This window comes from Ips typographus, linkage group LG1, assembly GCF_016097725.1.
Source record: "Ips typographus isolate SLU linkage group LG1, UJ_Ityp_2.0, whole genome shotgun sequence".
Classification (NCBI taxonomy): domain Eukaryota; kingdom Metazoa; phylum Arthropoda; class Insecta; order Coleoptera; family Curculionidae; genus Ips; species Ips typographus.
Window position 1 is genome coordinate 24,113,273 of NC_138422.1, and position 17,184 is coordinate 24,130,456.

The 17,184-nt window shown below is 36.3% G+C and overlaps 1 protein-coding gene across 6 annotated transcripts; it reads left to right on the forward strand.

Annotated features, from left to right (window-relative positions):
* Positions 1-478: 478 nt before the first annotated feature.
* Positions 479-16,821, forward strand: Zn72D (Zinc-finger protein 72D). Of its 6 annotated transcripts, none has more exons than XM_081995067.1 (17): positions 479-631; positions 1,654-1,789; positions 3,562-3,741; positions 4,351-4,477; positions 6,404-6,834; positions 6,896-7,039; positions 7,867-7,974; positions 8,196-8,378; positions 9,135-9,443; positions 9,500-9,600; positions 10,298-10,484; positions 10,708-10,825; positions 12,725-12,813; positions 13,404-13,499; positions 15,518-15,772; positions 15,961-16,063; positions 16,269-16,821. In XM_081995067.1, the coding sequence occupies exons 1-17, from the start codon at positions 582-584 to the stop codon at positions 16,334-16,336; spliced, it is 2,685 nt and encodes an 894-aa protein (XP_081851193.1). In that variant the 5' UTR covers positions 479-581; the 3' UTR covers positions 16,337-16,821. The 6 variants fall into 6 exon arrangements, with proteins under 6 accessions (XP_081851193.1, XP_081851184.1, XP_081851200.1 ...); XM_081995058.1 differs by having other exon boundaries at positions 480-631; positions 12,722-12,813; XM_081995074.1 differs by having other exon boundaries at positions 480-631; positions 6,896-7,030; positions 12,722-12,813.
* The last annotated feature ends 363 nt before the right edge of the window (positions 16,822-17,184 follow it).

The window sequence follows — 17,184 nt, forward strand, 5'->3', positions numbered from 1 at the left end:
CTAATTAACAACCCTACCTATGTAGGTTTAGGGGTTGTGGGCGCTCGGCCGTGTGAAGCAGGTGGCGTGTGTGCGTTAATAAATTTGCAGTACACGTCCCTGGTGGTTTAAAATAGTAATTAAAAGCCACTAGCCCATAAATTAATTAGATTAAAGCAAAAAATGTGGGACCTTTGCTTTTTTAAGTTGTCATAATATCGATAACTAAAATATCGATATATGGCAACCATTCCCATCGCATAGCTCGATAACATCGGCTCATTCCTACTAAAAAACAGGTTATGGTGTGGATGACACATGTGAATGACGTCACTGGAAGAGAGTCAAAGTAGTTTTCGTGTTTGTACCAACTTACCAAGCAAGTAGTTGTATTATGTTTTTACCCACACTTTGAGCCTGATTTATAAATCTTATTTTACCAACAAACATTTCTAACTAACTTAATTAACTTTCCTATTTAAATTCCCCGATTTAGCGCGAATTTTCAAAATTGACATTACTGACACTTCCTGTTGTTAAATTACAAGCGAGTCCGCACGAGGGCGTTTAGTCAGTTTGTTGGCGTGCTGTGTGAAAGAACGATGGCCACTAATAACTATTTTGGATTTACGCACGGTGGAACCCAATACAGGTAAGCATAACGTTTATCTTAATGTTGTGCATGATTTTCTCTTTCGGTTCGTGTATGGGCTTTTGGGGTAGCTCTTTTTGTAACTTGTCAAAAGGCGCCTTCAAAATTGGCAAAATCATTGTCCTTGAACGGCCGGCATTTTCACCAAGGGGATCGATAACCGGTGTGGCGTTGCCACGTTTCTGTGTATTTTATTTCAACCTCTTTACAAACGATAAGTAGAACTTTCCATTAATTATTGAATACTAATATTTGAAGGAAGATTGGAGAATACCTAGCGTTCAGTTTGTGTATTAATTCAATAATTTTCAACTTACCAGATATCTGTGGTTGAATAGACGCGCTACTAGAGTAATTTTTCCCATTTAAATTTGTTATGCTTCCATTGCCACTCAAAACATTATTTAAAGTGTCCTTTACACAGTTATTAATACAGTCTCAAACTCCCTAAAATGTCTTCTACAGGAAAACTAAAACATGTGACATGGCAACGTCGCACGAATGACGCCGTTCGTCCGCCATTTTGGCCGCCCGGTTTTGCGGTTCTATTTGCGGCACGTGCGAGTTTTCCACTCAAATATCAGGTTTTTGAGGTGTTTAAACCTTGGTTTTTGTAACCAAAAGTTGGTTTAACCCTCGGTGCACGTTTTAAAACCCATTGCAACCGTAGAAAATTTGAAATCGTTCCACAATCTCTAGGTAAGTCTTGGAAGGGCCAGCCTACTTTGCCTGGAAGCATGGAGGCCGGTCTTTTGGAAGTTTGTCTCTATTTTCATTAAAAAAGTGTTTACTACCTTTCAATTCTACTTATTTATGTTCCTAAATTTCAAGAATACTCTACGCATTGATTATAATCTTAATTCATCACATTTTGCATTATTTGAGTTGATTTCAAAGATCAATCAAACCTTGACCTGCAACTTAAGCTACAATGGATACTCCACCAAAGTTATTGACTGAAATAGTGCAATTTAAGGCAACAAAGCATGCTTCAGAATGCTAATTGAAATCTCTAATTACAGTGCAACAGCAACTGGAGCAGCATACCAAGCAGGACAACCAGGTTATGCAGTAGCTGCGCCAGCAACAGCTGCCGCCACTTACGGCACCCAAAGAGCACCAGGCTACGAAGCAGCCTATCAGACAGCAGCAGCTCAGGTATGTTGTAGCTTTTCAGTGTTAGGTTAAGTTAGTTTGTAGTTGGGGGTTACTAGCGATGAGGCAAGCAACCTTTCACAGTTTGTAACATGTTTTGAGCAAAGTTATTGTTTAAGTGTAAGCCAGCAATCTGTGTTTATGTCTTAAATGTTGGTTATCTGTATGGTGGATTAGTCCAAATTAAGTTTTTCTGGGTATTCTTTAGAATACTGATACCCACCTAACTAATTAGGAACATAGGAACTACCCCATATTATCATTATTTGGAGCATTATTCAATTAAATACTAAATTTACATTTGTTCCATGTAGGTGTTGTTCTCGAATATCTTGGTTAGGTTTATTAATTTTTTAAACTAGTTTTGCCACCTTTGATGTTGAATGTCTGAATTACAAATAATTATAATGCCAGAAGCATACAGAGTGAGTTGAAATGTGATGTTTGCTGCTTTAGGGCCACTGCCAGTAATTGGCCTCTTTATCACCTCTTCTGACAAAGAAGAAAGAGAAATCTTACACTTTCAAATGTATGCTCTGTTTTGATGTTCCATCAATCCTGCAGAGTGAATTTGATGTCATCATTTGTACCAAAAATGTCAAATTGCGTCATTGTGACCTCAAATTCGCTCTGCACATTAGATGGAACGTCAACTCAAAATGAAAAATTTGGACTAAGTAACAGACACAGTTACTTGTATATCACACTTTTTTCTATTCTATGGTTCACTAGGTGGTTTTTTGAACAAAAAAAAACTGTCTGCTGATTTATTGTACTTTGGGTGTTTGGTCTCTCTTGTAGTGTAAAAAAAAAGGATATTTGCTTTTAATATCTGCCTCAATAGCCTTAACACATAGTATGTTGTATTTGCTCGGATTTTAAATGCCAAATACTAACTTATCATGAAACTTTTTCCAATGTGGTCTTATCTCCAGTAAAACCTAGTGTTTGTTCTAAAAAAAAAAAATAGGTAATCAAACCATGTCACAGATAATGTTATAGTGGTTTTAGAATGGCAGGTGATAGAGCTTAATTCAAGATTCAGACACTGGATGTTTATTATTGAATTGTCAAAAACTTATTAGTCTAAACAATACACCTTTATGTTGAATTAAACAAAGTAAAATATTTCTTTGGCAAATATACCTTTTTTGCCCTCCCTAAAAAATCTTTAAGCCCAGTTGATGGATGCACAGTTCAGTTGCCATACCATATCGGTAGTTTACCAATCAAAGAACATAATAAAGTGTTTTTTGTCTACTAAAAAGCATTTTGGCACCACTCAACTATAAACTTTCTTTTATGGAATAATGAGAGAAGCAAGTTTGTACTCAAATTTCTGTATAAAATTGTATAAAAATTGGTGTTCCAGAATGAGTTTATTGCCAAACCACCAAAAGTGGTTACCTAATTTAAGCATTTTTTGATAACAATTGGAATTAAAGAACCATTATACCACCAGAATTAAAATAACGGAATTTCAATTATACTTTGTTATCCAACACAGATAAACTTTATAAGCTACCAATATACAAACACACAAGTTGTTTTGAGCAAGAATGGTTGTTTAGCAGTCTTGGAGTCTGCTAATAATGATATTCGCGTCCTCGCTAGTTTCCTTCCACCGAATAAAAACACGAGTGTCTGTCGGCTGTATGCAACTAAATAACCGCCACCAAAAATATTTTAAAAAACTCGTTCAATTAGTAATTTTGCAAAACTGAAAAAATTAAAGGAATAAAAGATTTTCGGGATTTCACTAGTATCATTTTTAGGGAACTTATGCTGCAGTTGGTACCGGTGCCACGCCAGCATACGAATACGGTTACGGTCAAACAGCTGCAGCAGCCACATACACTCCGGGTTACGACCAAGCGACCGCAGCCGTCGCGAAACCGGCCACTTACGCCACTACTTACGCTACGCAGAGAGCCAATCAACAGGCCCAAGCTGCTGTAAGCATTTTGTTTTCAATTGGGCGGTACAAGGGGGGGGGGATTGGCTCTTAAATTGACAGCAAATGGCAAAATCAGCAAGGAGAATTACACCCCCGGTGTCTTAGTGCTTGGGCGTGATCAGACACCTTGCTACAGCATTTTAGTCAGAATCCGGTCATGTTGCTTTGTCTTTTACTTGTAAAAGAGAGAACTTGGGTTTTGACTGACATTTTTTAGTGTAGACGTCTGCGATAATTCGGGCGTCCATCTAAAATGAAAAGATTTACAAAAAAGTAGTTCAAATAAAGCATTATAATACTCATAAAATAGTGGCCTAAAAAAATGATGTTTAGTTTTGTAGAAGAGAATTATTAGTTGTCAATTGTTTTGCTTTTTTAAAAAAATTGCTTCCTACTTCATTTGACTGACTCTATTGGTAGAAGCAAAACTTTTAATTGTGAGTTTACTAGAAGCTTTAACTAAGCGTTGCTTCTGCTTAATGACAGCGTCCGATAACAGGGAACTGTGATTGTTTGGATGGGCGCCCTTTACATTTGTATGAGTGTGTGCATGTATATGGAGAGTTTGGTCAGATAAAAAGTTTCTGACAAGAGGAGCGTTTTGCAGACTGCTGCAGCGAAGCCAGCTCAGTACGCGGCTACTTACCAGCCTAACGCCACTGTGTACCAGGCTACGTACGCCCAACCCGCCGCTCAGACTACGATAGCCGCCCAACCTACCACGCAGGCAAAACGTGAGTACTACATGCTCTTTTTGTACCCCATAAATCTCCATTTATAAGAACCTAAAATATGATTTTAAAATTATTTCTATTTTATCACCTTGTATAATTATTTCGGGTTTAAAAAAGTCTTGTCATTTCAGTGTCATCAATCATTCTCATTTCAGTATGTCTAGGGCAATCTGAATGAAGTGTGTCTATAGCTACAAGACTTATAAATAGGTATAACTTAGCTTGGTGATTTCAAAAATAATGTCAATACCGCGAATATATTTTTAATTCACTCAGTGTGAGTTAGGAGTAATTTTTAATTTCAAAGACACCAGACATCAGGTTCCTCAAATATTAAACTTGGTAAAGAAAGTATGTGTACAGAAAAATTTATTTGTTAATTTCAACTAAAAATTAAGAATTTCACACTATTAGGCAATTTTACATTTCTTGATTTGCAGCTTTGAGCTGCACCAGATAATCTGATATTTGAAAAACTGACCACATGTTATAAAACAACCATATACTTTGTTAAATATGAAATAAAAATTGTCTGATTGAGAACTTGCTGCTGGAGAAGTATTTTTAATGCTGATTTGTGAAATTAACAGTCAAACTAACACAATTATTTTAATCTTAATCTATTAATGATTTAAACTTTTAACACTTGTATAGTCTTAGGACTGGTACTTTTACCACTGGATTGGATTTCTCACTAGATTTCTTAATAAAATTATTCTGAAGTGAAAGTACTGGCCCTAAATAGGATATCAGAGGCATTTGTTTTTGGCTCAAATCCAATATTATTGTCCTTCTAAGGAGTGCAAATACAACTAGGACATTAGTTTTATACAAATGTGGAAAAGTGTTGTTTACATCCAGATTACAGGATGTTTTTGGTCATTTCCCAATTAACGTTCTGTGTCTCAAGAAATATGCATATATCCAAAAGCCAATCAGCAGGCTCAGCCAGTTAGGCGGTAAAAGGTTTTTTTTTGTCTTAAATTGGCAGGAAAAGGTAAAATCAGCAAGGAGAATTACACCCCCGGTGTCTTAGTGCTTGGGCGTGATCAGACACCTTGCTACAACATAATAGTCAGAATCCAGTGATGTAGCTTTGTTTTTTACTTGTGAAGAGATAAGCTGGGTTTTCACTGACATTTTTAGTATACATTTTCAAGTCTCCAATTAACCAATATTTTTTTTGGTTTAATTTTAACACAGAGTAGTGTTGTTTAGCGTTATAACTAGGTATGTTTTTGGCCGTTTTCCAACTAACATCCTGTGACTCAAGAAATATTGAATTATCCGAAAAGTGCGACAGCAGTACTCAATCTCGAATTGGCAGTAGCATTGATCTGTCATTTTACGTCAGGTGCATGTTTCATAATTTTAAGTCAACTCCCTTGACCGATAGAATACAAGGTGTCTAAAGAGAACAACTTGTGCAACCTCAAAAACAATTTCAAGTTTCGGTCACTGTCTCTGGGTACCCTGTAAGACCTGTCCTAAAAACTACTCAGAGTAGGTAACAAGTAATGTTGAACATACAACGGCATTTGAATGACAGATGTAAACGAGGATATATTAAATCACTGCCGATTAAGATTGAACCCTGTTTAAGTGTTTATCCATTTGCCGGATAAATCGATAATGTTTCGGACTGCCCAAAAACGTCTTGAGATATTACCCTAAACAAGAAGTTACTAAATATGTTAGAAAATTAAAAAACAACCTTTATTGGTAAAGTGACTGCAGCCTAAAAAACTATTACTGTCATGTATTAGTTGGTCTGGAGAAAATCTTGATAGTCAGGACAAAAAGTCGATTTTATAACCAAAAGAAAGTAATCTTGATCCTTTTTCAACTGACAGAATGTTTTGCATCATCCAAATATGATTTTCTAATTTTATACCTGAAGAGTTTAGAGTTTCCCATTTTTTGCAGCAACCAGCGCCACGTATTCCGGATACGACGCGGCCTTATATTCGGCCGCAACAATGTACGTTGCGCAGCAACAGCAAGGCGGCGTAGCCGCTCCTACTGTAGCTGCAGCCGCTCAAAAAGGCGCCGGATGGCAAGGCTTTAAGAGGGGCGCGGGTGGTAATCGGGGCAACCGACCCAAAGCTCCACCTAAACCTCAACAATTACACTACTGCGACGTGTGTAAAATTAGTTGTGCCGGCCCGCAAACTTACAGAGAGCATCTGGAAGGCCAGAAACACAAGAAACGAGAAGCTGCCACCAAGATGGCGGCCAGCGTTGCGACCACCAACGCTAACAGATCCGGAAATTCGCTGCGATGTCAGTTGTGCGACGTGACGTGCACTGGCAATGATGCCTATGCAGCCCATATACGTGGTGCCAAGCATCAAAAGGTAAACAGATTCACACGATCACAGTAAGTATATGGTGGTTGAGGGTGATGTTTTGCTGCAGGTAGTTTTGCTACACACTAAATTGGGAAAACCGATTCCGCCTCAAGAGCCTGAGGTGATCGGAGGAGCTAAGAAGTCGCTGGCGAGCGGACCTAAGATCAATTTTGTGCAATCGGGAGGCCTGGGAATAAATAATGTAAGTCAGGTGCGTGTTTTTGTAGCGTAGTATTTGTTGTGTATGTTCGAAGACTTCGTAACTAAACAGAATGTCGAGCGAAAAGTAGTCGATCTTGGAATGTTTTTTTCTTATTTTGGTTACCGTTTGAATCAGAATATCAAGATTTGAACTTTATGTTCAAAGCAGCGTTTTTGTTGATAATCTAATAAATCAAAATGAGTTTTTTTTTGCGCCAGAAACGCAGAGGTCGCTGGTGCAAATTCGGTGAAGGGCGAAACAAATTTTTAATTAATGTCCGAAACGCCATAAAATTTCCATGTAGTTGAAACATTAAAATCAGTTTTCATTAAATTCTAGGTCAAAGTGCTATTTTTTTTAAATGGATATTTGAACAATTTGAACAGGAATATTTAAACTATTACCAATTTATGAATAATTAATTTTGCTCTAGAAATACTTCTATAATCTTAGTGGTTTTTGCTGGATGCAAAGGATTTGTCGTTCTCTTGGATCATTTTGGCGTTGTTGTAGACAAAAAAAAACCGTGTGTTTTAATATAAAGAATATTGTAACTTTGTAGCTGCTATTTTTTATAAGTAAATTATTTTCTTTGCTATGTGATTAGGGACAGTGTTCAGTACTACTATTAGTATATAAATTAGGTGTTACATTGACGTTTATAATTAGAGCGTCTTTGCTAATAATTTTTAAGGAGGTGTAAACCAAACTGTAACAGTAGCATCAAGTAAACGGAAGATATCGGGAATTTTTTTTTTGGTTGACACCCCCTTACCCAAAACATGAAAAAATCGGCGTACCCAGCTGACCACAGCCTTTCGGTCTCTCTATTCCAGGGAAGTAATGGCGAGGTGAAAGAGGAAGAGCAAGATGACACACCGGAGCCTGACATTCAACCAGTAGGACAAGACTATATTGAGGAAATCAAGAGTGAGGACGGCAAGGTACTGATTATACATTGATATCGTCGTCCCTGATTGGATAATGTTGGACGTTGTCGACCTCGTTGACAATTTCGGTCCGTGCCAATCAGGGCCACAGAAAAAGACGGACATTTTCGCGGGACGGTCGTCTACAATTTGCGCCGTTCCGTAGCCCAAAATCCGCACAAAACTATTCTCTTCACCAGGGAATGTCATGAAGAACCGAATGATTCTGTCCGCAGGTGATGAGTTTCAATTGCAAATTGTGCGAATGTCGGTTCAACGATCCGAACGCAAAAGAGATGCACATGAAAGGTCGCCGACATCGGCTACAGTACAAGAAGAAGGTCAATCCGGATTTGGTGGTCGACGTGAAACCATCGCTACGTCAAAGGAAGATTCAGGAGGAAAAATTGAGACGTGCTGTAAGTAGATTTTTTCTGTTTTGGGTCCAGGGGGTGCGTTCGGTATCATTTTTACCCTATATTCGAACTTGCGGAGCTTATTGCATGAGAATAGTATGTTTGACATTTAAGTAACAATTTTCATATGAATTAGTTATTCTCAGTCTAAATTCAGGTCTTAAAAAACCAACTTTGCGTTTTACTCAAAATTTTTGGTGCTAAATTGATATTGGTTCTAGTCTAGCATAATAATTACAGCACGCATGTACAATTCAACAAATTGCACGAGTTACATAATGTAGAAGATGTTTCAATTTGGTTATAAAAAAAAATATGTATGAAAGTTCAATTGTCATCTCGAACAGAGATTTTAATTTTAATGTCGACCTCGACGATTGTTCCTTTTGTTAACCCGTTCATGGTTTTACAAAATTTTCAGGTTGTCGTAGATTATAACGGAATTTCTTCACCCCCTTTGCTTCAAGGTCTAGCCTAGGGGTATTGCTAGTTCCTACATTTATAATTATTGTATTTTATTTAAATAACCCTAAAACATTTTCATTAAGCACAGTCAAAACTTTAAGAGCTTTCTTTCACAACATTCTTGTGAAAGTGTTGCTGATTTTGAAACAGATGTGTCAATTGACACAAAGTTGCACAATTTCAAGTTGAATAGTCTTAATTCTTTAACAGGAAGCAATTGTATTCTTGTGGTTTTGAACAATCTTATGATCAACTGACTAAAACTATGTTGCTATTGTTTTTTTTTTCTTACAGGCGATGCGGGAAGAATTTTGGGCGCGCAGACATGGTTTCAACATGGACGACGAGGAATCGATGTATTGGGAAGACCGACGTCGTTACGAAGAATACATGGAAATGGTATCTAGGGGCGGACCGTTTCCTAGAGGAAGACCATTCCCGGGAGGGCCGCCATTCTTTCCTGGAGGACCGGGTGGTCCGAGACGGCCTGAATCTAGCGACGATCGTCATGTAATGGCAAAACACTCCGAAATCTATCCTAAGGAGGAAGAACTTCAAGTCGTCCAGAAAATTGTTTCACATACCGAAAGGGCATTGAAAAATGTGAGTTTATTTGGAAAGCTGCGGGGAAATAGGTCAGTAATGACGTGGATGTTTAGGTGTCAGACCAATTGGCGGAACTGAAACCTGCTGAAGGGGAAGCTGCCAAGGACAAACCAGTCGAGCCTGCACAGAAGGAAGACGGCCGGGATAATCAGCTGTAAGTTTTTTTTTGCTTTCAGTCATAGTTTTCGAGTTGAGGAGGCGAGAGTAGAATTGAACTTAAATGTCAATGGTACTTTTAGATTTTTAAACTACTAGATTTAAGTGACTAAACGCTTGACCGTTAGAAACGATTATTTGTGATTTTAGTTGCTCTTTGACTCATTAGTAAAAAGAGTGCCTAAAAGAAAATTAACATCATAAAAAATTGAAACGACCATCGCGAGATAAATGTATTAACCGTAAGTAATATTCCAAAATTCTATTTTTGCAGCTTTCATCTTGTATCTTAAAAAAGTTTTTCTTACCTAAATTTCAAAACTTATAACTCCGTATTTTGGGAAAAAAGAAAAAGTTATATAGCTTTCGATTTTTTTTTATATTAATTCAATTAGTGGTTGTCAAGTCAATCCTGTTTACATACATAGCAAGAAACATAACACAGGACTTGAAAACATTAGAAAGAGTCAGCCCCTAAACAGGAGACTGCTATCTATTTTATTAGATTATGTTTTTTTGATTTTTTGTATGTTCTTATAAACTACAACAGACAGACGGTATATTTTGATTTGCGTTTTTCAATTTCTACAGTTGAAATAAAACTGAACGAAAATAGCTGTCTGTGGTAGAGATGTGAAGCAGTTTTTTATGGTTACTGAGATTTACACATGCGTTATAAGTAGAATTTTTTGCAGGTTCTCATTTCAGAAAGAGCAAGATGTGTCGCGTATGCTACGCGGTGTTATGCGCGTTGGACATTTGGCTAAAGGTTTGCTATTGAAAGGGGACAATCAGGTCGAGTTGGTGGTACTGTGCGCAGACAAGCCTACGCTGACGTTACTAAAGAAAGTAGTAGATTTATTACCGGCCGCGTTCAAACAGGTACGTTAACGACTGATTATTACATTAAACTTAATGTCAAAAACAATTATTTACTCAGTTATTATTGGGTCGAGTTAGCTTTTGTTGTAAGCTTTTGATTTGATAGGATGATGCTTTGAGACTCTTAGATAAAGTCTCTTCGCACAATGTTTATTAAAAGTGTCTTTTTATCATTAATCATTGTTAGGTTGTTGTTTGTTTCTATAAACTGAAATGTATTTAGGTGGCACCAGAAGCAAACTACCAGGTACTGATCAATCCGGCTGAGGCCGGATTAACAGTGCAGGCTGAAGGACTGACCGTTCTGGTTCAGTTAACAAGTCCGGTGATGCGTGAACAAGGTAAGTGTTGTTGGGCGCGATAAATGTAAGGGTCGGTGGAAGGGCGCCGATTTCGTTCGCGATCGATAAGTGGATGGTTTCCGGATGCTTGGTGGTCATAAAAAAAAGCACAGTCTAATAACGTTGATTCTACGAAAAGAGGTTCGAAAAAAATAAGTGCGTATGCGCAAGCCAGTATAACAAACTTTAATTGTAAATATTGGACTTTTTTTAGGCCAAAGATGGAAGTTCTGCATGATCCAGTGTCAGCTGAATGCTGGCGGTTTCGTGAACAACTTTTTGTAATTTTTTTACAGTCATGTTTTGAAACAATTTTTGATGCATACTTACACGTTAAATCTTCCATAAGAGTAGTATATTATCAACAAAATGACTAATAATTGCGTTTCAGTAATTAGGCTGGACGTATTTTAAATTAATTTTGTAGGGCTGTTTTCAAAAGCAAAATACCGGCAGTGGAATCTAATTTTTAAAATTAAATTGGTATTTATTTGTTTACATTTTTAATAACAGACTTATGTCACCTTTTCAAAAATTGCAACGAAAACTGTCAAGCTCTTTGTTTTCAAGGTTTTTTGTTTTCGTGGAAGCCTAGTTGGATCATAAAAATTAATTAACATTTGTATTTACCATAAATTTGATTTGACCGTGGATTTTAGATCTTAAGACGATCAAGTTTGTAAAAAAAATTGTTTTTAAAATTGATCACTAAAATTGTTTATTTTTCGTTTTGAGTAGTAGAAAATATCATACGATGTTTGATGCTATAAAGTTAACTTTTTTTATAATACACCCCCCACAAAAACTATCGTCTTACTAAAATATTTGCAGAAAAAATATTTGTATTGTCATGAGTTTTTGGTTGAAAATATAGTTTACCAACAATAGCAGCATATTAAAATTAATACCCGACTTAGTTTCATCTATTCATAAAAATTTTTTTGGTTAATTTTATTATCTCTGTTAATAAAAGATATTAAATTTTTTAGCACAACCTTATTTTACAAACATGCATATTGCTAATTTAAATGCGTATGTTGAAAAGAAGACAGAAAACAAAAACAAATTGACTTCATGCAGATTTAAATAACTGTTGGTTGATACGTATATCAATTTTTGCAGTACATTTCTTTTCAGTATTTATTTTATATCGTGATTTCTCATGAGTGCATACTAATTACTTAGTTTTATAAACTGTGAGTTAAAGTAAGGTCGGGTCGGGGGTACTAAACACGACCAAACTGAGGTAATTTTGATTGTTACAAAATTACTAATTAGTAAACCTTTTGGTACAGTGTAAGTATATTAGTTAATAAAACAAATAAAAAACTAAGGTTTTACAAATAGATGGGGCAAAACTCTGCTATTAATTTTAGCATGCTGCTGCTGTTGGTATATCTACAGGGTGTTTTTTTTTGTTGCAACCAACGGTATTTACTGAAAAATGAAATGTTATTTTAATAATCCCAGATTATTATTCCTGAAGGAAAGATCCTAAAGGAAAAAAAAACATTCAATTCGATCAAGAGGTTCGTATTCAAACTTTTGCAAATATTAAGTAATGCGATAATTTTTTTGGGGTGTGTAATATAATATTTAGTAAACTATAAATATTTTTGTTCACGAAACGCCGAAGAGACTGAATAGTTTGAAATAGCCAATTTGTCGCACATACGCACACCAGTCAGTCCAATACTTATACATAAATACGTAAAATGGCTTTTGTCTTGTATAGACATCCCCGTTTTCTAGAAACCATCGGCTAATACGCGGTTGAAGGATTTTTGATCATGCACGTCGGTCAGACGCTCCCTTACCTTAAGTTACTTAAGTGGGAAGGGGAGCGCTGGCCGATCATCTAATGGTCAAACACCCTTTGAATTGTGTGTTGTCTAGAAGCTGCGAGCGGCGGGTCGGACCGGGATGTACTCTCGAGAGGAAAGTGTCTCCAGGCGCTGGCAGCGCTCAGACATACCAAATGGTTCCAGGTTGGTTCTCTTTTTTTGTTGTTGTTCTAATCTATCTGTTCTATTTTACGTACGCGCAATCTGTTCGGTTAGCAAAATTCGAAGAAAAAAAAAAGATAACCTGTATCCATGCAGCCTGATCGTTGTTGTTACTTAAGGTTAGAGCGGGACCTTGGGCGCTGCGCAACCACACTATAACTTTGTTTTTATTCCATTTGGTAGATTATTTGTTAAGCAAGCAAACCATGCGCGTCTTAAGTGTCCCGCCCAATTATTTAGAAATCATTGATCTGATGATGTGGGTTTTTGGCATTGCTAGTAAAATTAAACGAATATTTACTTTGTATTTGATAGAAATTCACTTGCACGACAACTAATAAGTTAGATACAGAAAAAAAACTACACATCTCAATCACAAAGATTGTCGAAAAAGTGCGAGGGTTCCACATAAATAAAAATTCTACTTGACTCAACACTGATCATCAGATTTAACCGATAAAACATGCGTACATTTTTAATTTCCTGATTTTTCGTTTTTTGTTTTCGTGGAACCTTTCCGCGACCAATGTAGGCTGCTTGCAGTCGATTCTGATTGGTTGAACGTTTTACAGGCTAGAGCTCTAGGTCTGCACTCCTGTGTCATTATTATCCGCATCCTCAGGGATTTGTGCCAGCGTGTGCCTACTTGGTCGCCTTTGAGCCCGTGGGTAAGTTATATTTTTTACTTATTGTATTTAAGAAGGGTTCCTTTTTTTTGTCTACTTATATTTACCCCACGTTACTCCCTGTTTATTACATGTTGGTCTTACCAATTACTTGAATAAATATCTTATATTATAAATATCACCACTTACCACTGTAAGTAAAACATTTTTCAATCGTTTACTTTGTTTAAAAGATTAAAAACACTCAACACAAAAAAATCATAAGTACTCCTCTCTAATATGGTTGAATGTAGAATACTCTCTTACTTACCATATTTAGTTAACACCCTGTATGAACAACTAATTTCTTATGTTTGCATGAAAATAATATTACATTATAGAATTAACAAAGACTGATTAGACCAGCAATTAAATTACAAGCAGTAACACGCAATGTTGCACCAATACCGCTTTAAAGAACTTGACTCCTTGTCAGACATTTACGTTGTATTATTAAATATTGTTGAACTGGTATTTTTGATAATAATAATTCTTTGGTTTTAGGTTATAGTATAAACACTATTTTATTTTAAAGCACAAGTTTTTTTTATCTCCTTTAGCTGTTTAATATTTTTTAAATTTTAAGATATACCGATAAATATTCAGTTTTACCTATTTAGCCCAGTCAACAAAAAGGTATAGAGGGAAATGCTTGGAATACAATTTTTGACTTCGTAGTTATTGAAATATTGTAGTTGTTTTGGTAACGATCTTTAAGAAGATTTAAATGTAAACATCAGAATCACTATGATGGTCTCTTAGACGTTTTGGCCAGTCACACAACAGAACTTATATTTTTTTTTGCCTAGATAGTGGATAAACAGCAGACAAATACAGTAAAAGAAGAATAAACGCGATGACCACATTTAAAAGAAAAGTACAACTAAGTATACCTATTTAAAAATTAATAGGTCTGATTTCAAATTATGTTGGCAATACTTGTAGAATAGGATTGGCTGGTTGATGGTATGTACTGTTTGAACTGTGTTGAACAGCACTGGTGTAAATATTTCTGTAGCAGGAAAACGAAAGCAATTGAATTTAAATCATTTTTCTGTGGAAGGCAAATAATACGACCATTAATTTCACAGTGCGTATGCCTTTCTAGTAATAGAAAATATTCTCATAAAGCCCTAGAACATCATATATTTGCTTAGGGAAGCCATTTTCAATCAAATCGAATACATCTAAATCGTCGTTCAAACATGTCATAGTTAAGTACAAATTTTTAGGATTGTTTTTGGGTAGATTTCAGATAAAACAGCCAAAACTGTGTTGCAAAAAAGCAATGTTGCCGTAAGTCTCTAAATTTCTGAAGGCATTACCTATCTTCCAGGGTTGACATTTGTTGTTTATTTTAATGGTTTAGAGTTTACAAGGTATGCGTTAATATACTGGAACTATTGGCCTTTCAATATAAGAGCTACTCCCTCTGGTGATCAGTTTTGAAAACAGTTTCGGACATTCCAGCTGTCATTTCTCCGTTTGTTTACGTTGATTTCGGTTAGAAATTTAGCACTGGTTTCATAAATATGAAGTGACAGTGTCAGATTATTTATAATGTTAGGTTAGGAACGAGTTGCCCGATTTTAGTTCAAATGGTGCTGCGATCTTAACTTGAAACGCCAATACTAAATGGAACTTTCAAATCGAAATTTTCAACGGTAAGAGGATTAAACTATTGGAAATCAATGCTTGTGACAAAGATGTAAAATGTATTGACTGCCAAAACTAAAAAACTACATAACTAATTAAATCAGTAAAGCAATATGGTATAAAGTCTTTTGGTATTTACATGAACTGTCATTTATGAACAGGATAATGTTAAGTATGATCTCTATTAGGACACCTTATTAATTTAACCCCAAAATGAAAAACACATGATGCTAGATTATGTATTTGCTACTCTTGAAGAGTCATGATGTTAAAACCATTTCTGATTGTTTTTCAATAAACTAACTGTACCACTCGTATTTTGCATTTGATTTGGCATCTAGACGGATTTTTTTGGTTACTTTCAGGCCATGGAACTTCTGGCCGAGAAAGTGATTTCGTCGACGCCTGGTCAGGTTCAACTATCCCCCGGCGACGCCTTACGCAGAGTAATGGAAGCAGTCGCAGGCGGTTTATTGCTGCCTGGTGGCCCTGGATTAGCCGATCCGTGCGAAAAGGAGGGACCTGATGCTTCTTGCGCTCTCACCGCCCAACAACGCGAGGATTTGACGTGTTCAGCGCAGTATGCCTTGCGTTTGATTGCTTTCCGACAGATTTATAAGGTTAGTAGCATACCAGTTGTATTTCCTTTTTACATTCACCTTTAGACATGATGTTTTACTTTAGTATTTGCTACTCTTGAAGTACCATGATGTTAAATCACCTTCTGAACGTAATTAACTTACTGATGGGAGGTTACGTTCCGTTTTTGTTTAAATATCTAAAAAGGGGATTTATGTTGGAATTTTAGGTTTTGGGAATGGATCCTTTACCTGCGCCTCAGAAATCATTTAAGAAGGACAGATCTGCGCGCAAGCGCCGTCGTTCAGGCGGTGAACAGGAAGGATCTGAAAGTGAGTTTTCATTTTCTGATAAATCTTTGGTTGTGTTTTCCACTTTCCTTTTCTTTCCGTTCCATTAATCACGAGTTTCCTGAGTTTGTAATGTGTTTCTTCTGTCCAGTTTTGGTGTGTACACAGTTCCAACATCCTTCCTTTAAGACAATTGTCAGTCGTTACATTTGCAGTAGTAGCCACAGACTTAACACAGGGTTTTCAGGTGATTCCGGCAAAATTATCAAGACCGAACCTGCCACGCCATCAGGGGAAGCCACGCCTTCTAAGTGATTGAACCTTCCACATTACACTATTTGATAGGAAAAGAACTAAATTACGTGCGTTAAGTTGACCTGTTCCTTTAAACTAAATGAGGGCTGGTCATCTCTAGTAAATTTCATAGTTACAACCGTATTAACCTAAAAGGGAGGACACAAATAATCCGTCTCTGATCACACAACATGCTGTACGTTCTCTCTCCGAGAGAGGGACATTTATTTCTTGTAAACTTTTCTTTTGGGCTTTGACGAAGCTGAATTATGTTGATAACATTTTCTTCGTTAACGGCGTGGATGAACGAAACATGCTACGAGAAAATATATACTTAGAATAGTTTTCTTAGTTGTATCATATTACGTTGTGATTGATTAGTTGTCGTAATTAGTTATTTTTGATGGAGTCTGTTGTCTGGTAGGCGAATGACATGTGTCGTTCAAAGGTCACTATGATGGATTTGTATTTTGATTTTTCTATGAATAAAAATGATGTTTCAAGCAGGTCTTGGGATTGCGAATTTTGATCATTCAACCTCTACTCTTTTCCTATATGTTTCCTATAATTTTTCTGTCTGATGGTTTCATTACAATTAAGTTCGACCCCGCATTGTTTATTTTATTCTACGGGTACAAATTTAAGTAAGAGATTTTTTCCCATTCTAATGAATAACAGTTCTAAACCGCAGCGGTTTGAAAAACTCCAAAAAGTAAACCGTTGTAACGTCGCCGATGGTAAAGCTTTTTATGCTATTAAACAAAATAAAGTTCAGGTTTTTTAAGTGTAATGATTTCAATAATAGTAATGATATTTATAAAAAAAAATATAATTGTTTCAACATTATGTCCCAACTCAATTATCGAAGA

Coding starts and splice junctions, on each gene's coding strand:
- Zn72D (XM_081995058.1), top strand. CDS start 582: ATGGCCACTAATAACTATTTTGGATTTACGCACGGTGGAACCCAATAC. Junction 632..1,653: donor CACGGTGGAACCCAATACAG/GTAAGCATAACG, acceptor CTCTAATTACAG/TGCAACAGCAACTGGAGCAG. Junction 9,601..10,297: donor GACGGCCGGGATAATCAGCT/GTAAGTTTTTTT, acceptor AATTTTTTGCAG/GTTCTCATTTCAGAAAGAGC.